Source organism: Coptis chinensis, chromosome 9 (assembly GCF_015680905.1).
Source record: "Coptis chinensis isolate HL-2020 chromosome 9, ASM1568090v1, whole genome shotgun sequence".
Classification (NCBI taxonomy): Eukaryota; Viridiplantae; Streptophyta; class Magnoliopsida; order Ranunculales; family Ranunculaceae; genus Coptis; species Coptis chinensis.
Window position 1 is genome coordinate 78,970,197 of NC_141464.1, and position 21,533 is coordinate 78,991,729.

At 37.3% G+C, this 21,533-nt stretch overlaps 1 protein-coding gene and 1 pseudogene across 1 annotated transcript; one reads left to right on the plus strand and one right to left on the minus strand.

The window, feature by feature from the left end:
- Positions 1–270: 270 nt before the first annotated feature.
- Positions 271–2,665, minus strand: LOC147478392 (uncharacterized; annotated as a pseudogene).
- Positions 2,666–16,583: 13,918 nt separating this feature from the next.
- On the plus strand, positions 16,584–20,163 carry LOC147478393 (protein STRICTOSIDINE SYNTHASE-LIKE 3-like). Its single transcript, XM_086584411.1, has 4 exons — positions 16,584–17,046; positions 18,644–18,919; positions 19,119–19,286; positions 19,481–20,163. Exons 1-4 carry the CDS (start codon positions 16,715–16,717, stop codon positions 19,851–19,853), a joined length of 1,149 nt encoding a protein of 382 aa, XP_086440537.1. The 5' UTR covers positions 16,584–16,714; the 3' UTR covers positions 19,854–20,163.
- The last annotated feature ends 1,370 nt before the right edge of the window (positions 20,164–21,533 follow it).

Here is a 21,533-nt window from a genome sequence, read left to right on the forward strand (position 1 = left end):
TAATTTGTTTTATTTATAAACTTATTATTTTTATTTTCTTTTCAAATTTTGAATCATAAACTAGTTTGGGGGTTTGGGGTCGCCATGAGCTAGGAAAGTAAGTGAGGGTGAGCCAGCCAGGACAAAACCAAGCATACAAAAAAAAAAAAAAAACATATATTATATATATTAATGTATTAGAAAAAAATCAAATCTAAACAAGTACTTGTTCATAGTTGTCCTCGGCGCCTTCTTTTTAGTCATCCTTCTTCATCTTAAGGCGTTGTAAAATCAATTCATATCAATGCTATCAAAAACTTCTTTTTCAATGTATGTTATTAAACAATCATTCAACCACTCATCCGCCATCCGATTGTGCAAACAATTCTTTATGATACTCATAGCAGAAAATGCCCTCTCCACAGTGGCAGTAGCAACAGGTAAAATCAGCGCCAACTTAATCAACAAGTAAACAAGTGGGTACACAATGTATTTCTTCGTCTCAACCATTTTTTTGGCTAGGCCGCTAATTCCATTTACTTCACCAAACTTAGTATCGGAACGCACATCAATGATATAATTCTCAAGCTGATCCGCTAATTCCATCTGATCTATCTCTGAAAAATCATCGGGATAAAGTCGAGCAAAACGGATCAACTTTTGCTTATCGAAAGCAACAAACGATTCACTAGGGTCAAGACATGCCATACAAAGAAGTAATTCTGTGTTTGCTTCATTAAACCGGTCGTTTAACTCTTGAATTTGCAAATCAATACAGTGATAGAATAATCCAACACGATAGTAATGTAAATTGGTGTTTTCTTCTGCTCTTCGTCGAGACCTCCCTCGAGCCATATACCTTTCTTCCATATTTGGAACAACCACATCATGTTTGACACATAGTGAAGAAACTTCAGTCAGGAGACTATCCCACCCATCATCTCTCATCACCGTAAAGTAAAGTACCTTTGTTATTTTAACAAGAGCCATGGCATTGACAATGTCTTGGTCTTCACGCTGCAATGCCTTTGACAAATCATTGCTAATTCCTAGTATCGCTTTCATCAAATGCAAATTGAAGATAAATTCAAAAGACTGCACTGAATCTAATAATCCGTAAGCCTCACCTCTTTGTTCCGAGCTTGAACCATTTTCCGCTACATTATCAAGCACATCAACTACTGAACCATAAGTGGTTATCATGCCAAGAAGTGTATAATAGTGTGAGCCCCATCGAGTGTCACCAGATCGTTTAAGACTAGTCTCTTGATTCAACCCTTTGCCACTTGAAATTTCTCCACTTTGTAACGCTGCAACAACTTTAGCCTTCATTGCATCGCGCAACATATCCCGTCGCTTACATGATGCTCCAACAGTATTTACCACATTAGAGATAATACTAAAAAGGATAGCGATTGACTCATGGTTCTTTGCAACTGCTACAAGGGCTAACTGAAGCTGATGGGCAAAACAATGAACATAAAATGCAGACTCATTCTCCTTCATTACAAGTGTTTTTAGGCCATTCAAATCACCTTGCATATTGCTGGCCCCATCATACCCTTGTCCACGCAGTCTAGATATGCTCAACCCATGCTTGGAGAACAACTCATCGATTGTCTTTTTAAGTGTTAATGCACTAGTTTCCTTAACATGCACAACTCCAAAAATCTCTCAATCAATCACTTTTTTCTTATCGACATAACGCAAAACAACTGCCATTTGCTCTTTAATTGATATATCACGTGCTTCATCAACTAAAATAGCAAACAATGAATTTCCATAATCTTTTAGAATAGCATTTGTAGTTTCCACAGCAGCCAAATTCACAATATCTTTTTGGATATCAGGCGATGTCAATTTCCAATTTTTAGAAGCATTATCAAGAACTTTCTTAATGACTTTATTATGATCTTTCAGAAACCGTATAAGTTCAAGAAAATTACCTTTATTGATCGACTCATCTGATTCATCATGACCACGGAAAGCTAAACCTTGTCTCAAAAAGAAACCTAATGCAATCGGTTATTGCGGTTAGGTGTATTCGATAATCCGCCGAACTTGGTCGATTGTGCGTGAAGAAATGTCTCGATATCTTGTGCTCTTGATTTAACAAAGCCCTCGCTGCCCTATAAGCAATATTATGAGCACTATTTGGTCCTCCAACGTGCTCCTTTAATTTGGTTTTTCTTTCCCAATTAGTAAACCCCCGTGAGAAAAACATCCCCACCTCCTTGTGCCCCTTATTAGGTTTAAAGAGATAACAATATAGACAAAATGCGGCATCCTCGTGAATACTATATTCCAACCAACTAAACTCCTCATACCACTCAATCTGAAAGTGTCGAATTCTCTTGCATCTTGTTCTTGGAGGAAAAGCATGATTAGGCTGGCAAGGACCCCTAAGCAAATATGCTCTTCTCACCGAGTCTTGATCATTAGGATGATAATCTGAAATCTTTTTCCTCAGTGCAGGGTCTCCCTGAAGACTAGACAAGTCAAGTTCTTCACGATTTTCACGTTGAACCCGCTTTGACGTGGGTTGCTCAATACCACCATCCTCAATTTCTTGGTGACTTCCCTTTGAGGAGGATCCTACTTCAACATTGGCAACATTATTTGTTTTATTAGGTGGTTGAGTAGGTTGAGTGGGTAACGACTTTCCTTTGATCAAATACTTTAACATATCTGTTTAAACAATTAAAATAAACTATTAATCAACTGAATTGAAATTGTACTAATTAAAATAAACTACCAATGTCATTATGATATTCACAAAATAAAATTAAATAAAAATATGTGGTTTAATAAATTCACAAAAAGAATAAAAAAAAATTAAAAAACATAGTTTAGGAATCAACTTAATATGAAAAGATAAAAAAATAAGACAAGAAATTTAATAATATTAGACTTACCTATAAAATTTTAGAAATTATAGATAACTAATTAAAATAATAGAGAGAAAGGTAAAACTGTGGAAAAGTAAGTACCTGCGTAGTGAGTTTTGCTTAAATTTTTGATAAAAAATCAAACTGGAGTAAGATATTTTTGTTTCGTTGTTTGTTTAAATTGTTTGGTTTCGGTTTGTGTGCCTGCTTTTTATTTTGTCTTTTGGTCGGTTATAGGTCGTGGGTTTTTAGTTAGACACTTAGACTTCGAAGCCAACACTGTTAAGTACGTAGTGTTAACCCAAGTACTTTAGTACTTTACATAGACACACAACACACAGTTAGCTTTTTTTTTTCGATAATTCCACGTTTCATTAATTCCAATACTTTAGTACTTTAGTACTTTACACAACACACAACACACAACACACAATACACAGTTAGCTTTTTACACAACGATAATTCCACACAACACACAGTTAGCTTTTTCGGAGACTGTTCAGTTTTTTTAGGATCTAGCTAGCTTTTTGGTTTATGTGAATATGTGAATAGTAAAAAAAAAATTGTTTGCGAAAGTTGAGGGTGAGCCAGGGCGTACCCTGGGCCCCCCTGGCTCCGCCACTGTTTGGGGTTTGGGTTTAGGGTTTAGGGTTTAGGGTTTACAAATTTCGTACCGACATAAAAAAAAAAATTTAATTTCAAACATATTTCACTAAATTATCCAAATCTAAAATAATAATTTGTTTTATATCTAAACTTGTTATTTTCCATTTTTTTTTATTCAATTGTAAATAATAAACTAGTTTGGGGGGTTTACAAATATATTTCACTCAATTATTCGAAATATATCAAAATTTCAAATATATATAGAATACTCATTCACTCAGTTTAGAGTTTAGGGTTTACATAGAATACTCAAGTTTCTCTACATACTCAAGTTTCTCTACACACTCAAGTTTCTCTAAATGGAACATGAAGATGAAGAAGAAGTATTTGAGGTAATGTTTGAGGTACAACAACAAATTAGAGAAGAACAACAAATTAGAGAAGGAGAAAATAGAAGATATGTTGAAAGTGAAGAAGTGGAACAAAATGTTGAAGGTCAAGGTGAAGAATTTGAAGATGCGACAAGTCGAGCAAATGAAATTCCGAGAAATCGTCGACGACGACAAAATGCAAACCTAAATAATGAGGTAACACTTGATTAAAATGAATACAAAACACTTGATTGATTGAATGAATGAATGAATGGATGCAAAATGAATGAATGCAAAACCGAGCCCAAACGACATGGTTTGGTCGTTTGGGAACACTATCAAACGACATGGGCCTGTAGTTTGAGAACACTACGAACGACATGGCGGTGTAGTTTGAGAACACTACGAATCGACATGGTGGGTCGTTTCATTACACTATAGCACTACATGGCCGTGTCGTTTCATTACACTATAGAACTACATGGCCGGTTCGTTTGGACTCTTGATGAAACTACATGGTTGGGTCGTTTTGAAACTAAATGCAAATTATTTGAGACTCTTGTTTTATTCTTCTATATGTAGAATTCTTTTGCAGCTATCCGGGAACCGATCTTCTCGCAAACTCGAATGATGTGGATTGTCAACCGATTTTAAGTGATACAACATAAATTTTACTACGGAAGAGGTATGATTGAGTAGGCATTGATTTCATTTTTTTTTTTTAATTTTCTAAATATAATTTTATTAGTGTATTAATAATAGTTGTTGTTTTTATGTGTTTAGGTCTTTCATACACGTGGCGAGGCAATCGATTGGGCAACCGCTAGAGGAAGACAAGTTAATGTTGTTGTGGTCATTGAAAAGTCGGAGTGTGCCTAAGGAAACCGAAAGTAGCAAGATTGAATTTGGCTTGTGAGTGCTCGGGTGTGTATCGGTCACACAAGAAGGAAGGCTAAGAGAAGGCTAATAAGAGAATGTCGGAACCAAGAAATCGGATGTCTATTTAAGTTAAAAGGTATTTTCCAACGCCAATCTGCCGATAGTTGGAAAATTGTCGCTCTTAATGGTGTTCACAACCATCCATTGGCGAAGACCCTTGAAGGACATGTATTTGCTACTCGACTAACCGTTCTAGAGTTCGGTATTTGTCGAGATGATGAAGTGTGGAATAAAACCTAAACAAATATTGGATTCCATCAAGAATAGGTATCATGATAACATCTCTAGTATATCCCAAGTCTACACCAAAAGGCGTAAGGTGAGGAAATGGATATGAACGGTCTCACACAATTCTGAGAGATTGCGTGAGTTGTTAGCAAAAAGAACATTATTTTGAGGAGTTGAGGACAGATGAGAATACCGAGGAGATAACGGGATTGTTATGGGCCCATCCGGAAGGTGTTAAGTTGGCTCGGACTTTTCCAACCGCTTTTCATGTTAGACGCCACCTACAAAACTAACGTATCGGTGGCCTTTCGCATACAGGTTTGTTGGGGTGACTTCAACGTGGAAATCTTTCACCGCGGTGTCGTGTCTTGCGCCTCACCAAAACAACAAACGACTATGAGTGGGCCCCGCATCATTTTAGTGGCTTGCTTGGTGACATAAGCCCATCTGTGATCGTGTCTGACAAGGACTTAGCCCTGATGAGTGCCGCTGACAGAGTTTTTCCTAACGCACACAAGCATCTATGTAGATGGCATATCGCTACGTGCGTCCTTTCAAAATGTTACGATATTTTTCCAACTACAGAAACTTAGAGAAGGCCCAGTTCTCGTGGAACACCGTAGTCAAATCGAAGAGGTTATTTTCCAGCGTAGATGGGATGATTTGGAAAAATATTACGAGGTTGAAGTACTCCAATTTTGTTTGTTATTTCGCGAGACTTGGTTTCCTCACGGGGATCGATTCGTATGTTGTTGGACTCGACCAACACATTCACTTTGGGAGTACAACGACCAATAGAGTTGAAGGGTCTCATGCTCAGGTGAAGCGTGTACTAGGAAATGCAAACTGTCATGATTTTTTGAGTATGTTTAGCTTAATCCACCCGATTCTAGAGATCCAGATGTCCGATATTAGAGCTACCTTCGAGAAGTATGATTGTAACTCAAAGCACCACCATCGGATTCCTTTGTTTCGTGAACTCGAGAGGCCTTGTCTCACGCAAGTGTTTAGACTTGTTATTTGAAGAAATAGATACCCGCGTAAAAGCGTGTTAAAGATGGAGAGATAAAGTGTTGGTGCTATTTACATCGAGCCATGGACCGCCATGTGCTCATGAATTAATTGAGTTTGAAGAGCAAAGAGGTCCATCCCTTTGATCGCTATCGACCCTTTTGGAAAACATTGTCCGCTTCTCCCAATGTGTCGGTGGGTGTTGGTCCCGATGTTGCACCTTCATGGACTTGTTCATGAATAGGTTTGCAATGGTTTTACGAAGAAGAGCAAAGGGTTATGATTAGGAAGCTTATGGAGATTGCCGCACCGAAAAGTACATGGCTAGTACCGCCTTGTGAGGAAGCAAAACCAAAGGTCGGCCGAAGGTAGCTGCAGCAGAAAGCTTCAAACCGAGATGATAACTCTTCAAAGCGAGATCCATCTCATTTTGAACATTCTCAACGTGACCATGAAGAGTGGGTCTCGTCCACAACCAAACATTACGCCCACCCAAAACACCCACAATACACCAAGAAAGAAGTCTTCTCCAAAACTACCAACCCAAAACATCCACACCACACCAACAAATAAGCCTTCTCCAAAACACCAAAACAACCACACCAAGAAATAAACCTTCTCCCAAAACACTAAAACAACCACACCACGAAATAAGCCTTCTCCAAAAAAATACACCACGAAAATGAGAGATGGCTTAGACTTTGGAAAGACGAGGGTCCTAAGGATTACGGGTTGGATATTCCCTGAAGAAATGCATAAATACATTGTTAGAGTCCATGACCACCATTGGCGATGGCAACTCATGGTTATAGAGCTTTCTGCATTGCATTAGGAAGAAGTCAAGAAGAATGGCCACAGATGAGAAGGGAGTTGTACGAAGAGCTTACTGACAACCTCCCCCTTTATTGTACTTTGTACAATCAAAGTGAGGTTTTTTATTCGATGAAGGAAATCCTACATGAAGAAGGTTACGCACCCTTAAATAAGTGGATGAGCATGCCTTTTGCTGGATACTTATTTGCTTCAAGATTTAATGTTGTCCTTATGCATTTAGGAGCTCGTCAGTGCTTCCTTCTCATGCCGCTGAGAACCCAAGCAAATCCTGAGAGAGTGACCCAAGTGTTGGGTAGCGCACATGTTGGTGGAAATCATTTTGTCAATGTTGAACTTGTTGAAGATTGTCCGGTTCCTCCAGTAATGCGCCAATGGCTTAGAGCTCGATATGATATTGCTGAAAGTTGGAATTTGGCCTTGACAGTAAGGCAATTGCAATTTATGGCATTGAACATTCCCAATTTAATATGGGAAAATGAGCTCGTTGAAGACCCAACAGTACATGTTATCGACTAAGTTGTTTGTATGTTGTCGATATGATATTTTGATGTAATTTGTATTTTGATGTAATTTGGAACAAGTGTAATTTGATTTGATTTTTATGTTATCAATGTTAGGGCTTTTATTTGATTTGATTTGGAAATCGAGTAATCGACTAAGTTGATTCGACGGCAATCGAAAGTGATTTTGAAATCGAAATTATCGACTAAGTGATATATTGATGTAATTTGATATTTTGATGTAATTTGGAACAAATGTAATTTTATTTTATTTTTGTTATTTGGAAATAATGTTAGGGCTTTTATTTGATTTGATTTGGAAATCGAAAGTGATCGATTAAGTTGATTCGACAAAGAATCGAAAGTGATTTGGAAATAGAGCGATCGACTAAGTTGATTCGGACGTCAATCGAAAGTGATTTTGAAATCGAATGATCGACTAAGTTGATTCGGATGGCAATCGAGTGATCGACTAGTTGATTCGGACCGCAATCGAAAGTGATTTGAAATAACGTTAAGTATGTTGTCAATAATGACCCGAAACTACACGGTGAAGTCGTTTGGCTTTAATACAAAACGACCCAGCCAGATCGTTTGGTCTAAAGGGCAAACGATGTGGTCATGTCGTTTGGCCTTTAGACCAAACGATCTGCATGGGTCGTTTGAGATTAAAAGCGACCGATCTGCCGTGGTCGTTTGGTATAAAGGAAAAACGATCTGCTGAGGTCGTTTGGCCTTTATGCCAAACGATATGGCTGGGTCGTTTGGAAGAAAAAATTTTCAAAATTCGTTTTGTTTTTACAACACTTTCATATTCATCAAATTCCACTTTTCCATTTAAACATCAAATATCAAACACTCTCATTCATCAAATTCCACTTTTCCATTCAAACATCAGATATCAAACACTCTCATTCATCAAATTCATCCATACATAAAATTCCATTCATACATTAAACCCTAAACTGAAACAAATTACATTCAAACATTAAACCCTAAACCCTAAACATTAAATTCCATTCAAACATTCATGCAAACATCATATCCATCAATTCATTCGAAGTTAACAAAATTACAAACCCTAAACTGAAACAAATTACATCTATCAAACTAAATTACAAAGTTACAAACCCTAAACCTGAAACAAATCAACTATAAGCCCACCAATGTACTTGCACCTAGTCAAGTTGTATGCGCTTTGTTCGAAGGAGGACCTTTGCTTCCTCGGCATATCATTCCCAACCAATTGCAGACCTCTCTCTAGCAAACGATTGGTTTCATCGATGACGCGTGGATTAAATTAAAAAGAAAAATCAAGATAAGTTACCAATCGAATGCAAAAAATCACGCTTAGAGAAAACTCAATTAAAAATCACAATACTTACAATCGGGTGAACAGGTTAGGCAAAGTCTCCGGGGAGGGATGAATAGGAAGAAGCTCGAGGTTCACCAAAACTACATGAGAATTCCTCGATACCAAGTCATGTAGTTTTGATGACACTCCCATGGATAAAGGCGAAATAGGTCCCGGTTGCAGAGTTGGATCACGTGATTACGCCACGACTCCTCGAAGAAAGTGGCCCAATATTGGTCCAAATCACCTCATACCCGTCCCGCCACGGTTCTTGTTCTCAAATTTGGCATTGGAGGATCTTTGGGTACAAGTTGCACGTGACCTAACCGACGCGACCACCCTTGCGACGGTAGAAAGCTCGACAATGTTGAAAAACATAGCAATCCCTCAAAAAATGCAATGTCATCGATCGGGTTTGTATCTCTCGATATTTTGTAGGGATGCCAAACAACCCGCAAACAAAATCAAATGTGTCATTAACAACTCTAATGATCAATTACTAAAAATAAATATAAACAAACTTAAATACCAAATTGTCATTGAATTTAATACTTACATTGAACTCATTCAAATCATCAATTATCGCCGATAAAACTGCAATGCATACGTTGCCATTAAGTAATAATGTGGAGCGAATGGGATGTGTCTATGAGCACGGGGTGAGACGAGATATAGTTGAAATTTGGGACCGTCATGAATACCGAAAATACTCATAGATCCATGCCTAGATATACACAAATAGTTAACATATTGATAGAGTAATAAAATTAACATTAAAAAAATAAACTCTAAAATACTCAAATTTTACGTAGAAGAGTCATATAGCTCAGAACCCTTTCACCTTCGCCCATTACATGTGGCGACCCCCGACCTCTATATAAAAACGCCAAAATTGCCGCACCCCATGCATACTCTTCTATCTCAATCAATTTCAACAACGGCCTCGATAACATATAGGCACTCCAGTCCCGGACTTGTCGATTAAAAACGGCACATCCAAAGAAAAAACGTAATAAAAGCTCTAATAAATCAGTTGAACATCCCGGAAACTCGAGGCCTTCTCTACCACATTCAAAGAGTCACATATAGGGCTATCATGAATCTTGTTAAGCAAAATGCTTCCGGATGAATTCTAGCCTTACTTTTGAAGTGAACTTGCTAGCTTCCATCTCCGCCCTAATCAAATCAATAGGGAGCCCTGCACCAAGATGTAAGAGATTTATCGATTGTTGTAAGTTCACTTTCACCGTCCCTTGCACCGCTTCTTCCTCTAATCGTGACACTACAGATTTGGACAACATCGTCCAAAGTCACGATCATCTCCCTAACCGGCATATGGAAGGTGTTGGTCTTCGATGCCATCTCTACAAACGCCCGAGATCAATGGTGGATCCATATGCTCGTGATAACCTTCCACGAGATCAAACAACCCAATCCTTCTCAACCGCATCGGCAAATCTCGGAGACCTTTCACATTCATTTTGAAATTCCATTGGGATAACTTCGCTAAGTGTGAAACACACTTCAACGCCCAGCGATCCTCCTCGAAACAACCGAAAGCACGCATTAGATATATATGAACGTAAACAAAAGATTTTGTAAAAGAAAATCAAAGTACACAAGAAAACAAAATATTACCCTTCTCTCCCAAACATCGCGAGCGACATGCACCGCATAGTCATACAACAACTCTGACTCATACGGGCCTCCCCCATACACACCTCTTTGAAACTCCAAATCATCATTGGATTTTCTTACGAAATCCAATACCGGAGGTGCTTCTTCCACTGGTGGTACGTCTTCTACCACATATTCTTCAACATCATCATCCTGCTCATCCTCCTCCTCACTCTCCTCCTCACTCTCCTCACTCTCCTCTTCTACTATACTCTTCCCTTTGTCTAAACCTACATCTAAACCTACATTAGTATCACTATCTACACTATCTACACTATCTTCACTAAACGAATCAACCTCAGGAACCTCAAGAACCTCTTTTTCCAAATGGTCCCCTACGCGATGCCGGATTAAGCCCCGTCACCTATGTCTTTTTCTTCCAACTGCATCACCGCTAGAGGAACTGCCACCAAACAATTTCTTAACACCCTTGAATGTAGTTTTCGCTACATTCTTCACATTCTTTGATCGAGGACCCATCGCTACAAAGAAAAATAAAACAAGTATTAGTAAACCATATTTAAAGAAACAATGTACAAAGAAAAACACTAGAAAAGGGAGATCATCCTAGTCATAAAACTAATATACTTATAAGCTTGCTATGCTAACTCCAAGTATATATGAAGAAATAGAATGAGGCGTTACGCTATCCAAATTCTATCGAATTTTGGGCAGAGTTTCATTTGTTTGGTCAACGTTTCGTATACTTAAACCTGTCATAACCTGGAAATCAATAATGACATCCTTCCAACAACCATATGTACATATAACCTAACTTTTACACGACAGTGAAAATGTATATATATACAAGACTGTTTTTGTATGAACCGTTATTTATGTACATCAAGTATTACAACAAAATAACTGGACTCTCTCTGCAACAAAATGAACTTGACTCTGTCCCTCGTCAAGCATAGGGGAAACCACCTTGATAACATACATTCAGTAAGTTTGAAGGAAGGGCAAACAGTCAAAAAAACACCACAATGCCCTGGGATAACACACTCGGCTTTTGGGTCTAGTTATATGGCATTGCTAACATCAATTTGGATAGAATCGTGAGCCTAATCTTTGTCATATGTGCTTTTGGGTCTAACATTCTACACTCTTGGCGGAGGTAGTAAAACAGGTAAGTGTTTATAATATCTCAAGCTCGGCTTTTGCTACTTAACTTCTCCTTAAAGAGAAGCCAACTACTCTGCCGACACCCAAGTATAGATCAATCTTAGCTAAATATATGTACATTTTAAATCCTATATGTGAAACACAAACCATTACATTTTAAAAACGCATGCTAAAGAATTCATAAACACAATAAAGAGAGAAATATACAAAGTGAGTGAAGTCCATTGGTCGAATTAAAATAATGAGCCTCATAATTTAAAACATTCGGTTTCAATTATTAGTTTAGTTAGTAGTTACCTTTCGAGGAAAAATCACGAGATATAGCTTTTACGACTAAGGCTTCAAAGCTTGGAAAGCAAGATTGCTTTTTGAGAGGTTAAAGGTCGAGCATGTTGGATGGTCTATAGGTCTTAAAGCTTTGAAAACCTCATTGTGTCCTAACTCATGAGAAAGTGGGTGTGGGTTTGTTGGACTCCCCTGTTTAAGCTTTCTGAGTCCTCCGGTCTACATTTGTAAATTTGTTTCAATATAACCCACACTGAATGGGCGTAATGATTAAGCATCTAGTTCAAATATAACTGTTCAGCCACAACAATACTATTTAGAACACAATGGCATGTGCCAAATTGCAATTGTCATTATTCCATCAACATCCGAAAAAACAAAACAATAGCTTTCTTTAGTTTAATTGGCATATGCAATGTATAATGTAATGCTTTATAGTACATGGTTGGGTCACTTGTATAAACTGCAAATTCATTTGACCTTCAGAACAAATATTCTACTTCTCAAACAAACTCAATTACTAACACACACTTATAAAACTACAAAAACAAAAACAAAATGGTGAACAACCCATTTCTTAATTTCACGTTACCACTCACACATAAAAAACTAATCTTTCAAAGCAAATAAAATATCTTGTAGAAGCTAATAAGAGATTCTCAGTTTCTACACCAAAAAAATTGGTGAACCCAAAGACAAGAATAGAAACATTACAAAAATGTGAGTAGAAGACATACTTCGAAAGTGCAATGTGAGAGGAAAATAACAGATTATATCTAGTCGCCATACACGGATTGTGAGACGATTGGATTGTGAGAAGATGTAAAGGCGGATGGCTATCCGGTGAAACTCCCAAGCAAATAAAGTACAGGGAGCTATCAGCTACAACTCTAAAGGATTCTAACGCCACTCAATAATGCAATCAAGACTACGACATATTCACAATTCCTTCAATCCTTTTAAACTCACACTGTTGAAAATGCGAGGGAGACACTCAAACCAATTGATAAACAAGTTGATATACCTCCTAATCCTTACTTACTCTATAGTCATCCTTATCATAATCGCCTCATACATTATACCAAATCCCAAATACACGAAATTCTTTAAATTGGTAAAACAAATGATTTTCGATTAAATGCAAATAAAGGGAAATTAATGATACCATTTATCATCATAACAGTGAATGGTGCTAAACTAAACAAAAACTCTACTATACCATCATCGTTATTACTTATTACCATCAAAATGTATAAAAAAATATAATAATATACACTGATATCATTTCTATTGGTCGAAAAAAACAAACTATAATGCTAAATAACCACTATACAAATAACACTACTCAAAACCTAGGGTAATGAAAACTAGCTTGTATAACTTACTGCTAACTTAACAGCTTAGAATAGCATTACTCTTCCTCGTCATAAAAATTCAATTGGGTGCTTTCTTTATCATGACTGCGTGCAATATGATTTCTTTATCTTATATATACGTTAAATAAAGAATTATGTGTCCCGAGATTTTTTAACTAATGGAGCTACTGAGCTACTTTATTCTTTCATGCACCAACAGACGGATGCAATAACCTTTGGCCCCAACCTAGACTAAGGCTAGTATCAAGTATCAACTGTCAAGACTTCGATTCGAGCCAACCAACTTCAATATGTACAACAAGATACAAGCTCGGTTAATCAATAAGTTTTAGTTAGTGTGCCCTCGAGCCTCCCGTCGAGCCAATGGCACAAGAAGAGCCCATACAATATTTGTCTACTTTCGGGCCAATCTAGCTTAGTACTGTCTCTTCATATAACTGACCTAAACTTAGCCACAGTGAAATATAAATATAAACAAATCAAGTAAAATGCATCTTATAAGAACAATAAAGAGATCGTGACTTAAGTTCTCACTGGTAACAGGTCAAAAGGCAAATTTAGCAAGAAATTTGATCATCAAACTTTGGCATTGGTTGTCAAACTTTGTCACTACTTGGAAAAAAAAACTAACAATCTACTCTACACAATGTTGAATTATTACAATAATAAAGACAACTGTTCAATCTCAATTACAACGACAAAAATGATTATAGTTCAATAATTATAGTTTCCTAAAAATAAAATCAACGACAAAATGAACCTTAACGATTTACACATTAATTTGACATCTTTAATGAATGTTCATTATAGACCAAGTTAAGCTTCGCTTCGTTGAGAGAGAGCGGCGAACTTGGAAATATAGAATGGTGTACCAATTATAATGCGATATTTTAACAAGAACTTTGACTGACATTAGAAACTTAAAGTACTGTTAAGGAACTTACCTATATCTTTCCACAGTGATTGATGACTTATAAATTTGTCTCAATTGATTGATGTCTGAGTCCTGACGACGCGGTTTGAAGTTGGAGTAACAATCGGCAGTGATTTTGAAGTTGAAGTTGGAGTGACTTTTTCCATTGGGCACTCATCAAATTGGATTGGGCACTCTAGTATGTGCCATATGTGGGGGATAGCAAGAGAGCTATGGATGAGTACACATCAGAGATATTCATGGGTGGTAAGAGCACTATTGTCATGCACAATACTTGTGAGGATTCCTTGTTGGCTGCTCCCATCATACTAGACTTGGTCCCGCTTTTTTCAACTCAAAGACCAAATCCAGTCAAAGCTAAGGGAGAGGTAATTTTCTAATATGCACTCGTTCAGTATGTTTTAGTACCTAATAATGTTTGAGCTAATTTGTTTATTTTATTGCTTTTAACAGGCAAGTTCCATTCCTTCCACCCAGTTGCTACTATTCTTATCTCACCAAGGCCCCATCGGTAAGCAAACATGCCTCGCTAATTTTTTACTTATAAAGTCATTGTACTAGTCATCGCGGGATCGCCTCCCCGATTTGCTAGTTGGTGAGGGTGTGAGGCGATGCCTCACCAACCGGACTTGTCCTAGAATCTATGATCTGGTTGGGTGTCTCGCCTCTAGAGTTTATGAAAATAGACATGCCCCCATCGCCAAAGCCCAAAATGCCACAAGAGTAAATTTGCCCCGGACTCGATCCTACTTCGCTAGATTAAGTGAGTCCCCCGCTCCTCCACATCTAGAGCTAAATCATCCATAAAAAGTTTATTGCCACGACTTAGTTTCAAGTTCAGAATACTACTTCGAGATAGAAAAAGCCGCCATCTTGTCAAGAGGTGTGCGTCGTCTGCGGAGTTCAAGAAAAGTCTATTGTGTCAAGGATATCATCTCTTACCAAGATATTTATTCCTAAGGTTTGGAGAACATCTTTCCTTCCTGTTACCTCATTTGAACACTCAAATCCGAATCTCGCATGGAGGTAGCATGGTCAATCCAATCATGTCAACCGTAAGTTTCCCTCTCTTATTTGCTTGAACTAGGTTACATTGACAAAATGCTATAGCTGCTATCTTTTATGTGTTATTAAAGTTGAAACCATAAGTACCTAATAACGTAACTCTAGGTACTTATATATACTCTTATCATCGATGCTCTAGACAATCATCTACAAATCTCTAAGTCTAATCAAATTGGAATGGCCTAACATGATAAAGTGGAATACTTGGGATCATGAAATATGTACAAGTGTACAACATCACTTGGAATATGGTTCTTCGCAGAGAATATAGGATTAAATAAGGTCATAAAGAAAGAGAGAAAGTAAAAGTTCATGAACCAAAGAAACCCAACTACTTCTCCTTAACACAAAGATTCAAACATCATAATATCATAAACAAACAACAAAACCGAGAAAACAAAAGCTAAGATTTATGTAATGTACCAAAAACGAACAACCACCGGGTTCACCGAGAAATTCTCTTTACACCTCTTTTGATCAACTATTCTAGTTGCGCCAAAAATTCTTCCCAAAAAAATGCAAACCGCATAAACAAAAAAACACCAACACTTTAAAACATTCTACATATAATTTTTTTCCTTCTAATTGACGGAAATTTAAGAGAAAATAAGATGCGTAAAGATGAAGAAGATGAAGAACTAATCCATCAAATCCATCAAATTTAGGTGTTTGCATCCATAAATCCATCAAATTTAGGTTTTTTTTCCTTCTAATCCATAAAAGCAAACCAATTTCGTGGTTTGCATTCACTATGCAGGTGTTTTCAATAATTTCTTTGAAACAACTCAAACAAGAAAATTTTTCTTCAATGATACGCAGACATGACTTATAATTGAGGGGAAATAATAAAAAAAAAAAAAGATAAACTTACGCTTTCTCTCGAGGTCGGGGTTCGACATGAAAGCCCGAGCAATTGAAGAACTTCATGAAGAATGGCAGAAATTGTACACATATGCTTCACATATTGTGGCAAATAATTGAAGAACTTCAGAGATTGAAGAACTCGCAACCAATTCGCAGAGATTGAAGAACTCGCAGAGATTGAAGAACTTCACTAAAATTGAATTGGATCGCCTCGTTTATGGATTGTTTCAATTAGATTGTCGAAGGGTTCAATTGGATTGCTTGCCGATTGTTGATTTTGGGTTTTTTTTTGTTAGGGCGATAACAAACGTCGAAGGGTTTTGGACGACAAAGATGACCGGTTAGAATAGGTTTTCCAGTTTCGCGATTTGGTGGGGGGGGGTGTACTGAGCTTTTGTTTGGGCTTTGGTGTTTGGATTTGGGCTGGAGGCTGCCCGATCTAATTTGAGTGGCGCCCAATACAGCACTCATAATTTAATATAACGACACCCGTTTGTAGGGCGGGTTCCGAAGCTAATGAACTTGTACATCAACTATTCACTAACATGCACACGTGCAAAGCACGTGCATATGCATATTTGCTAGCTAGTATTAATGGCGTTGGATTGTCCGATGGTGCGTGAAGAAGCATTTCAGATCTAAGCATCTCACTTTCCCAACATCGAAATTCCGTGAAAAATGGCGCCAACCGGAATTATAACCGGAATATTGTTTCTAGCCCTGGCATTGTACTGTGGACTGGACCCATTCCGACACAGTGCAATGTCAGACTTTCCAAATTTCGAAAGTGTATTTATAGACTTACCAGCATACTCAGAACTACCAGTGGAAAAAGACACTGAGAATTTGTTACAGAAATCTGAGATAAAGTTCTTGAATCAGATACAGGGTCCTGAAAGTTTGGTTTTTGATCCACTTGGAAAGGGTCCTTATACTGGTGTAGCTGATGGGAGGGTTTTGTTTTGGAATGGCAAGGATTGGACTGATTTTGCTTTTACTTCTTCCAATCGGTTAGTTTTTTCTTCTACTTTAATTATGGCTGTGTTTTGTTTTCCTGTGTTTTTAGTGTGTAAATATATTAACTTTATGATTGTTTGTTTTAAGATCGATTTATTTTATTTTTTCTATTTGTTGTTGTTGTTGTTGTTCCTGGTTTGTTGTAATGGCTAGATTTTGTATCTGTTAGCATTCTGTTTGTCTTTCTTCTAGTTATACCATATACTTGTTTATACATTCTTAGCTCTGCTACACTAGTATGGTGTTATTGGTTTAGCTTTGAATTACATTTTAAATGATCGGAACGGGTGCGCCGTGGGGATTGGGGGGCACAAGTAGTCACCTATACGGCTATACTGTACCTTAATTTATGTCAAGTAGTCATGATATGGGAAATGATCACGTCTAAGTATTCATTTTCTTTTCTTTTTATCATTTGTGCACATATTTTTGTTTAATCTACTGAAGTTGCACATCTGTGCTCCGTCTTACTCTAGTAGGTCATCTGAGTTCTTGTTTTGCGTTTTGATTCCTTCTATGACTGGATCAGTTAGAAAATATAACAAACACAAAAAAAAATGAAGAAAAGGCATATTATTGTGTCTTGTGATTGGCATTAGACATAATTTGATTTGGCACACCAAGTGACACGGAAATCAGTTCACAATCCCACATGGTACGGAGATGGCAGCTTGATGTAGGTCCAAGGACCAAGGGTTTGGCATCTACTCATACCCATGAAGGCTGTCAAACTCAGCAAAAATATATGATCACGGTCCAGATGGACTACCTGCGCCATGTGAGCATTTTGGCTTGCATTGTTGATCAGAAGTCCAAAGAGAGGCTTAGGTCACTTAGGTACATACTGCTCCTGAAGCTGAGATTTTCTTTTCTTCTTTGTCGGTTCTAACTAGTGTGTATCTTCCTGAAGCACTGTGTATTCTTTAAATGGTTGTGGTGTTGTCTCACTCACTGGCACCTTCGTTGCCTAGGACATAGAATAGTCATGTAGCCGTTTTAGGACCAGTTTAACTGTAGGTAACGTGGACATTCCCGACTTTCAAAAATCTGTCGGATATGGATAGATATCTGTCTGGGATACAACACGGCCATATTGAAGGTTATATTTGTATTTCACCGTGTTGGGGAAAAAAAGATATACATAGCCATAGCCGTCTCGATGTTACTTTACGTCCAATTAGAAAAACATTGGTAAAGGATGTTATTCTCTTTATTCATAATTTTTTTATTTATATTTATATGTATTCTTTTGTATTTTATTTATTTATTTTTTGTGTTTAAGAGGCGACTTTAAGTCAATATAACCTAGGTTACATTGACACGGGTAGGTGTGTCTGTATCGGACACGCAGATAATAATTGTCGGACAAAGCAAAATATCAAAATTCGAGGTAAATTACACACAATATGTGTCCGATATGTGCCGACCACGATTTTTTTTCAAAATATGGCGGTCCATGTAACCTAGAATATAACCCAATAATTTGTTGCCATAGAATATGCTTTTGTATTTATGAGTGTAATCTTCCCAGCTCTGGTAGTTAAATCGGAACATCCTCTGAATTTTGTTTTGTTTCTTGTGTCATCATAGGTCAGAGCTATGCAGTCCGAAACCATCTCCTCTAAGTTACATGAAAAATGAGCACGTATGTGGCCGGCCATTGGGCCTCCGGTTTAACAAGAAAACTGGGGACTTATATATTGCTGATGCTTATTTTGGGTTGATGGTGGTGGGACCTGAAGGCGGACTAGCTACTCTGCTTGTGAACGAGGCTGAAGCAGTACCATTGAGGTTCACAAACGATTTAGACATCGATGAGGAAGGGAATATTTATTTCACAGATAGCAGCACTAATTATCAAAGAAGGTATTGTTTGCACTTTATCTCTTTTACCCTGTGTTGTACTTCGTGCTGTTTTAAATTCAGGTGTTTCTCATGCAATCTCAATTGCTTGCAGTTGCATTGTGTGAACTTTTGTCATTTTATTTTATTATACTCCTTATGTTTTTATTCAATTACTTCTTACATCTGTAACTTTTCACTCTCCCTCTTGCTTTTGCTTTAGGAACTTCATGCAGCTTGTTTTCTCAGGAGACGATTCAGGGAGAGTATTGAAATACAATCCAACTACTAAAGAAACTACTGTCCTTGTCCGGAATCTTCAATTTCCTAATGGAGTGTCACTGAGCAAGGATAAATCTTTCTTTGTTTTCTGTGAAGGGTCAATTGGCAGGTTACTCATTTTCTCTTTGTTCTAAATACAATTTAGAAGTTTGATAGATCATATGCTTATATGAGTTCTGCGGCCTTTTTGAAGTATTTTGAGGTTTCATAGACAGCTGATTTCACACCACCCTCATGCATAGCTGCTTATAAGCTGTAAAATTTAGTTTAGCATCCATTCTACTTATTGGTGTATTGATACAGGTTGAGGAGATATTGGTTGAAAGGTGAGAAGGCAGGTAGCTCAGAGGTATTTGCAATCTTACCTGGATTTCCAGACAATGTGAGAACCAATGAAAATGGTGAATTCTGGGTTTGCGCTTACACTGTCGTCGGCTCTGTTGTTAGCTACATATACAGCCATTATCCTAAACTTAGGAAGTTTGTGCTCAAGCTCCCAATCAAGGCCAAGTATCAATACCTTATGCAAATTGGAGGATGGCTCCATGCAGCTGCTCTTAAGTACAGCCCGGAGGGAAAACTCATTCAGGTACTGGAGGACAGTCAAGGCAAAGTGGTAAAGGCAATCAGTGAAGTAGAAAAAAAGATGGAAAGCTGTGGATGGGAAGTGTTTTAATGCCATTTGTTGCAGTTTATCACGTGGTCTAAGGTAGCTAGTTTTATACATATGCAGCAATAGTTGGTGAAGTGGGTTTGTACCCTACCTAGTTGGCTAGTTCTGAACTCTGTCATCACGAGCAGACACCTACCTGGTTGATGTGATTCGCAGGTCAGATGGTAAGTTTGCTGTTCTATTCCTTTTCTCTTTCAGATTAGGTTGCTTGCCAAAAATGGTGTGTTCCATATTGAAACTGATCTGGAGTGACTTGAACGAGACATGTACCAAGTTTTTATGATAATTGCAACTTCTAAGAGCGAGCAACAAATCTTTTTTCGCATCAGGTAGAGTTGCTGTGTACTTGGACATCTTTCCACCTTCCTCCTTGTACATTTAGACAGGACTTGGTTAAGTGTCTTTCCATGGGTAGAGTTGCTGTGTCTACATTCCAATTTCTCGAACATATGGATCTGTATCAAAAATACTATCTTCGGGTTCAAAACTTCTTTTGCAGGTTCATTTCACTGGAGTTCATTTTCGACTGAAACAATTTGAGAATATGCTTTTGTCAATTTAAGTTGCCCTTTGACGATTATGTATGAACTGAAGTTTAAAACAAGAATGTTTATAATGTCGAATACTCCATACCCTGAGCACGTTTTTCCACAGAAACAAAGTTTGAAGTTTGAACATCAATTCATTTGGAAGGGAAAACCAACTACAAGGCGTAAATCTGGAAGACTCTGTAAATAACACCCAAGTGCAACATTTTTCTGTCCCATGCATAATCCAAGTCCTGTTGACTTAAAACCAATTAGTGGGTGTTTGGTTCTCATTTTTTCAAAAATTATTTTTCTTAAAAATATTTTTATGAAAAGTATTTATTCTAAAAACAGTTTTTCAATAAACACATGTTTGGTTGTGATTTTTCTTAAAAACTATTTTATAAAATCAGATTTCACACTATGTTTATTATATTTTTGGTATATATCGGCAGATAAATCACTTAAGTCTAAAACATCCTGAGTTCATTCGCTTTTAAAGACCAAAAGTGTTTCCTTCAGAAAAAATAGTTTTTAACTTAAAAACAAGTTTTTACCTAATTATCATAAAAACAAGTTTTGGGACCAAAAGTGTTTTTTGGATTTAAAACTATTTTTTTAAAAAAATAAAACCAAACACATTTATTTTTTGAAAATGTTTTTCCACTAATAAACACTTTTGGCATAAATAAATAAATGGGATCCAAACACCCCTTATCCTAAAGAAAAAGCCATCCTCATTTAAAAGTTTGACAGTGGCCCGAAATTGTTGAAGAACTAATCTGAAAGTTCCTAGAAATTTAGTACCCTATAGCATACAAGTTCATATTTGAAGAAGATGCATCTTATTCTTGTTACCGTTACCTATTCCTTTGACAGGCAAATAATTAGTTGAATGTGTTCACATTTTCAAGTGAAACACCCCTTAAAGAACCGTCAGAACTTTGCTAAAAAATGTTAAGATGTGAACGGCGCCGCTCCCATCAAATCCACACTGTTAATTGTCCATTAAGACGCACACACACACACGTATTTATCTCAAGGAAGCCGTATTAAAAAATGTTACCCGTTTTAAAGCACAATCACCAATCTGCATTATGCATTCAGCATTCCCTCTAGGAGAAGGTAGCTGTCACCTCAATATTTTTCCTTCCAT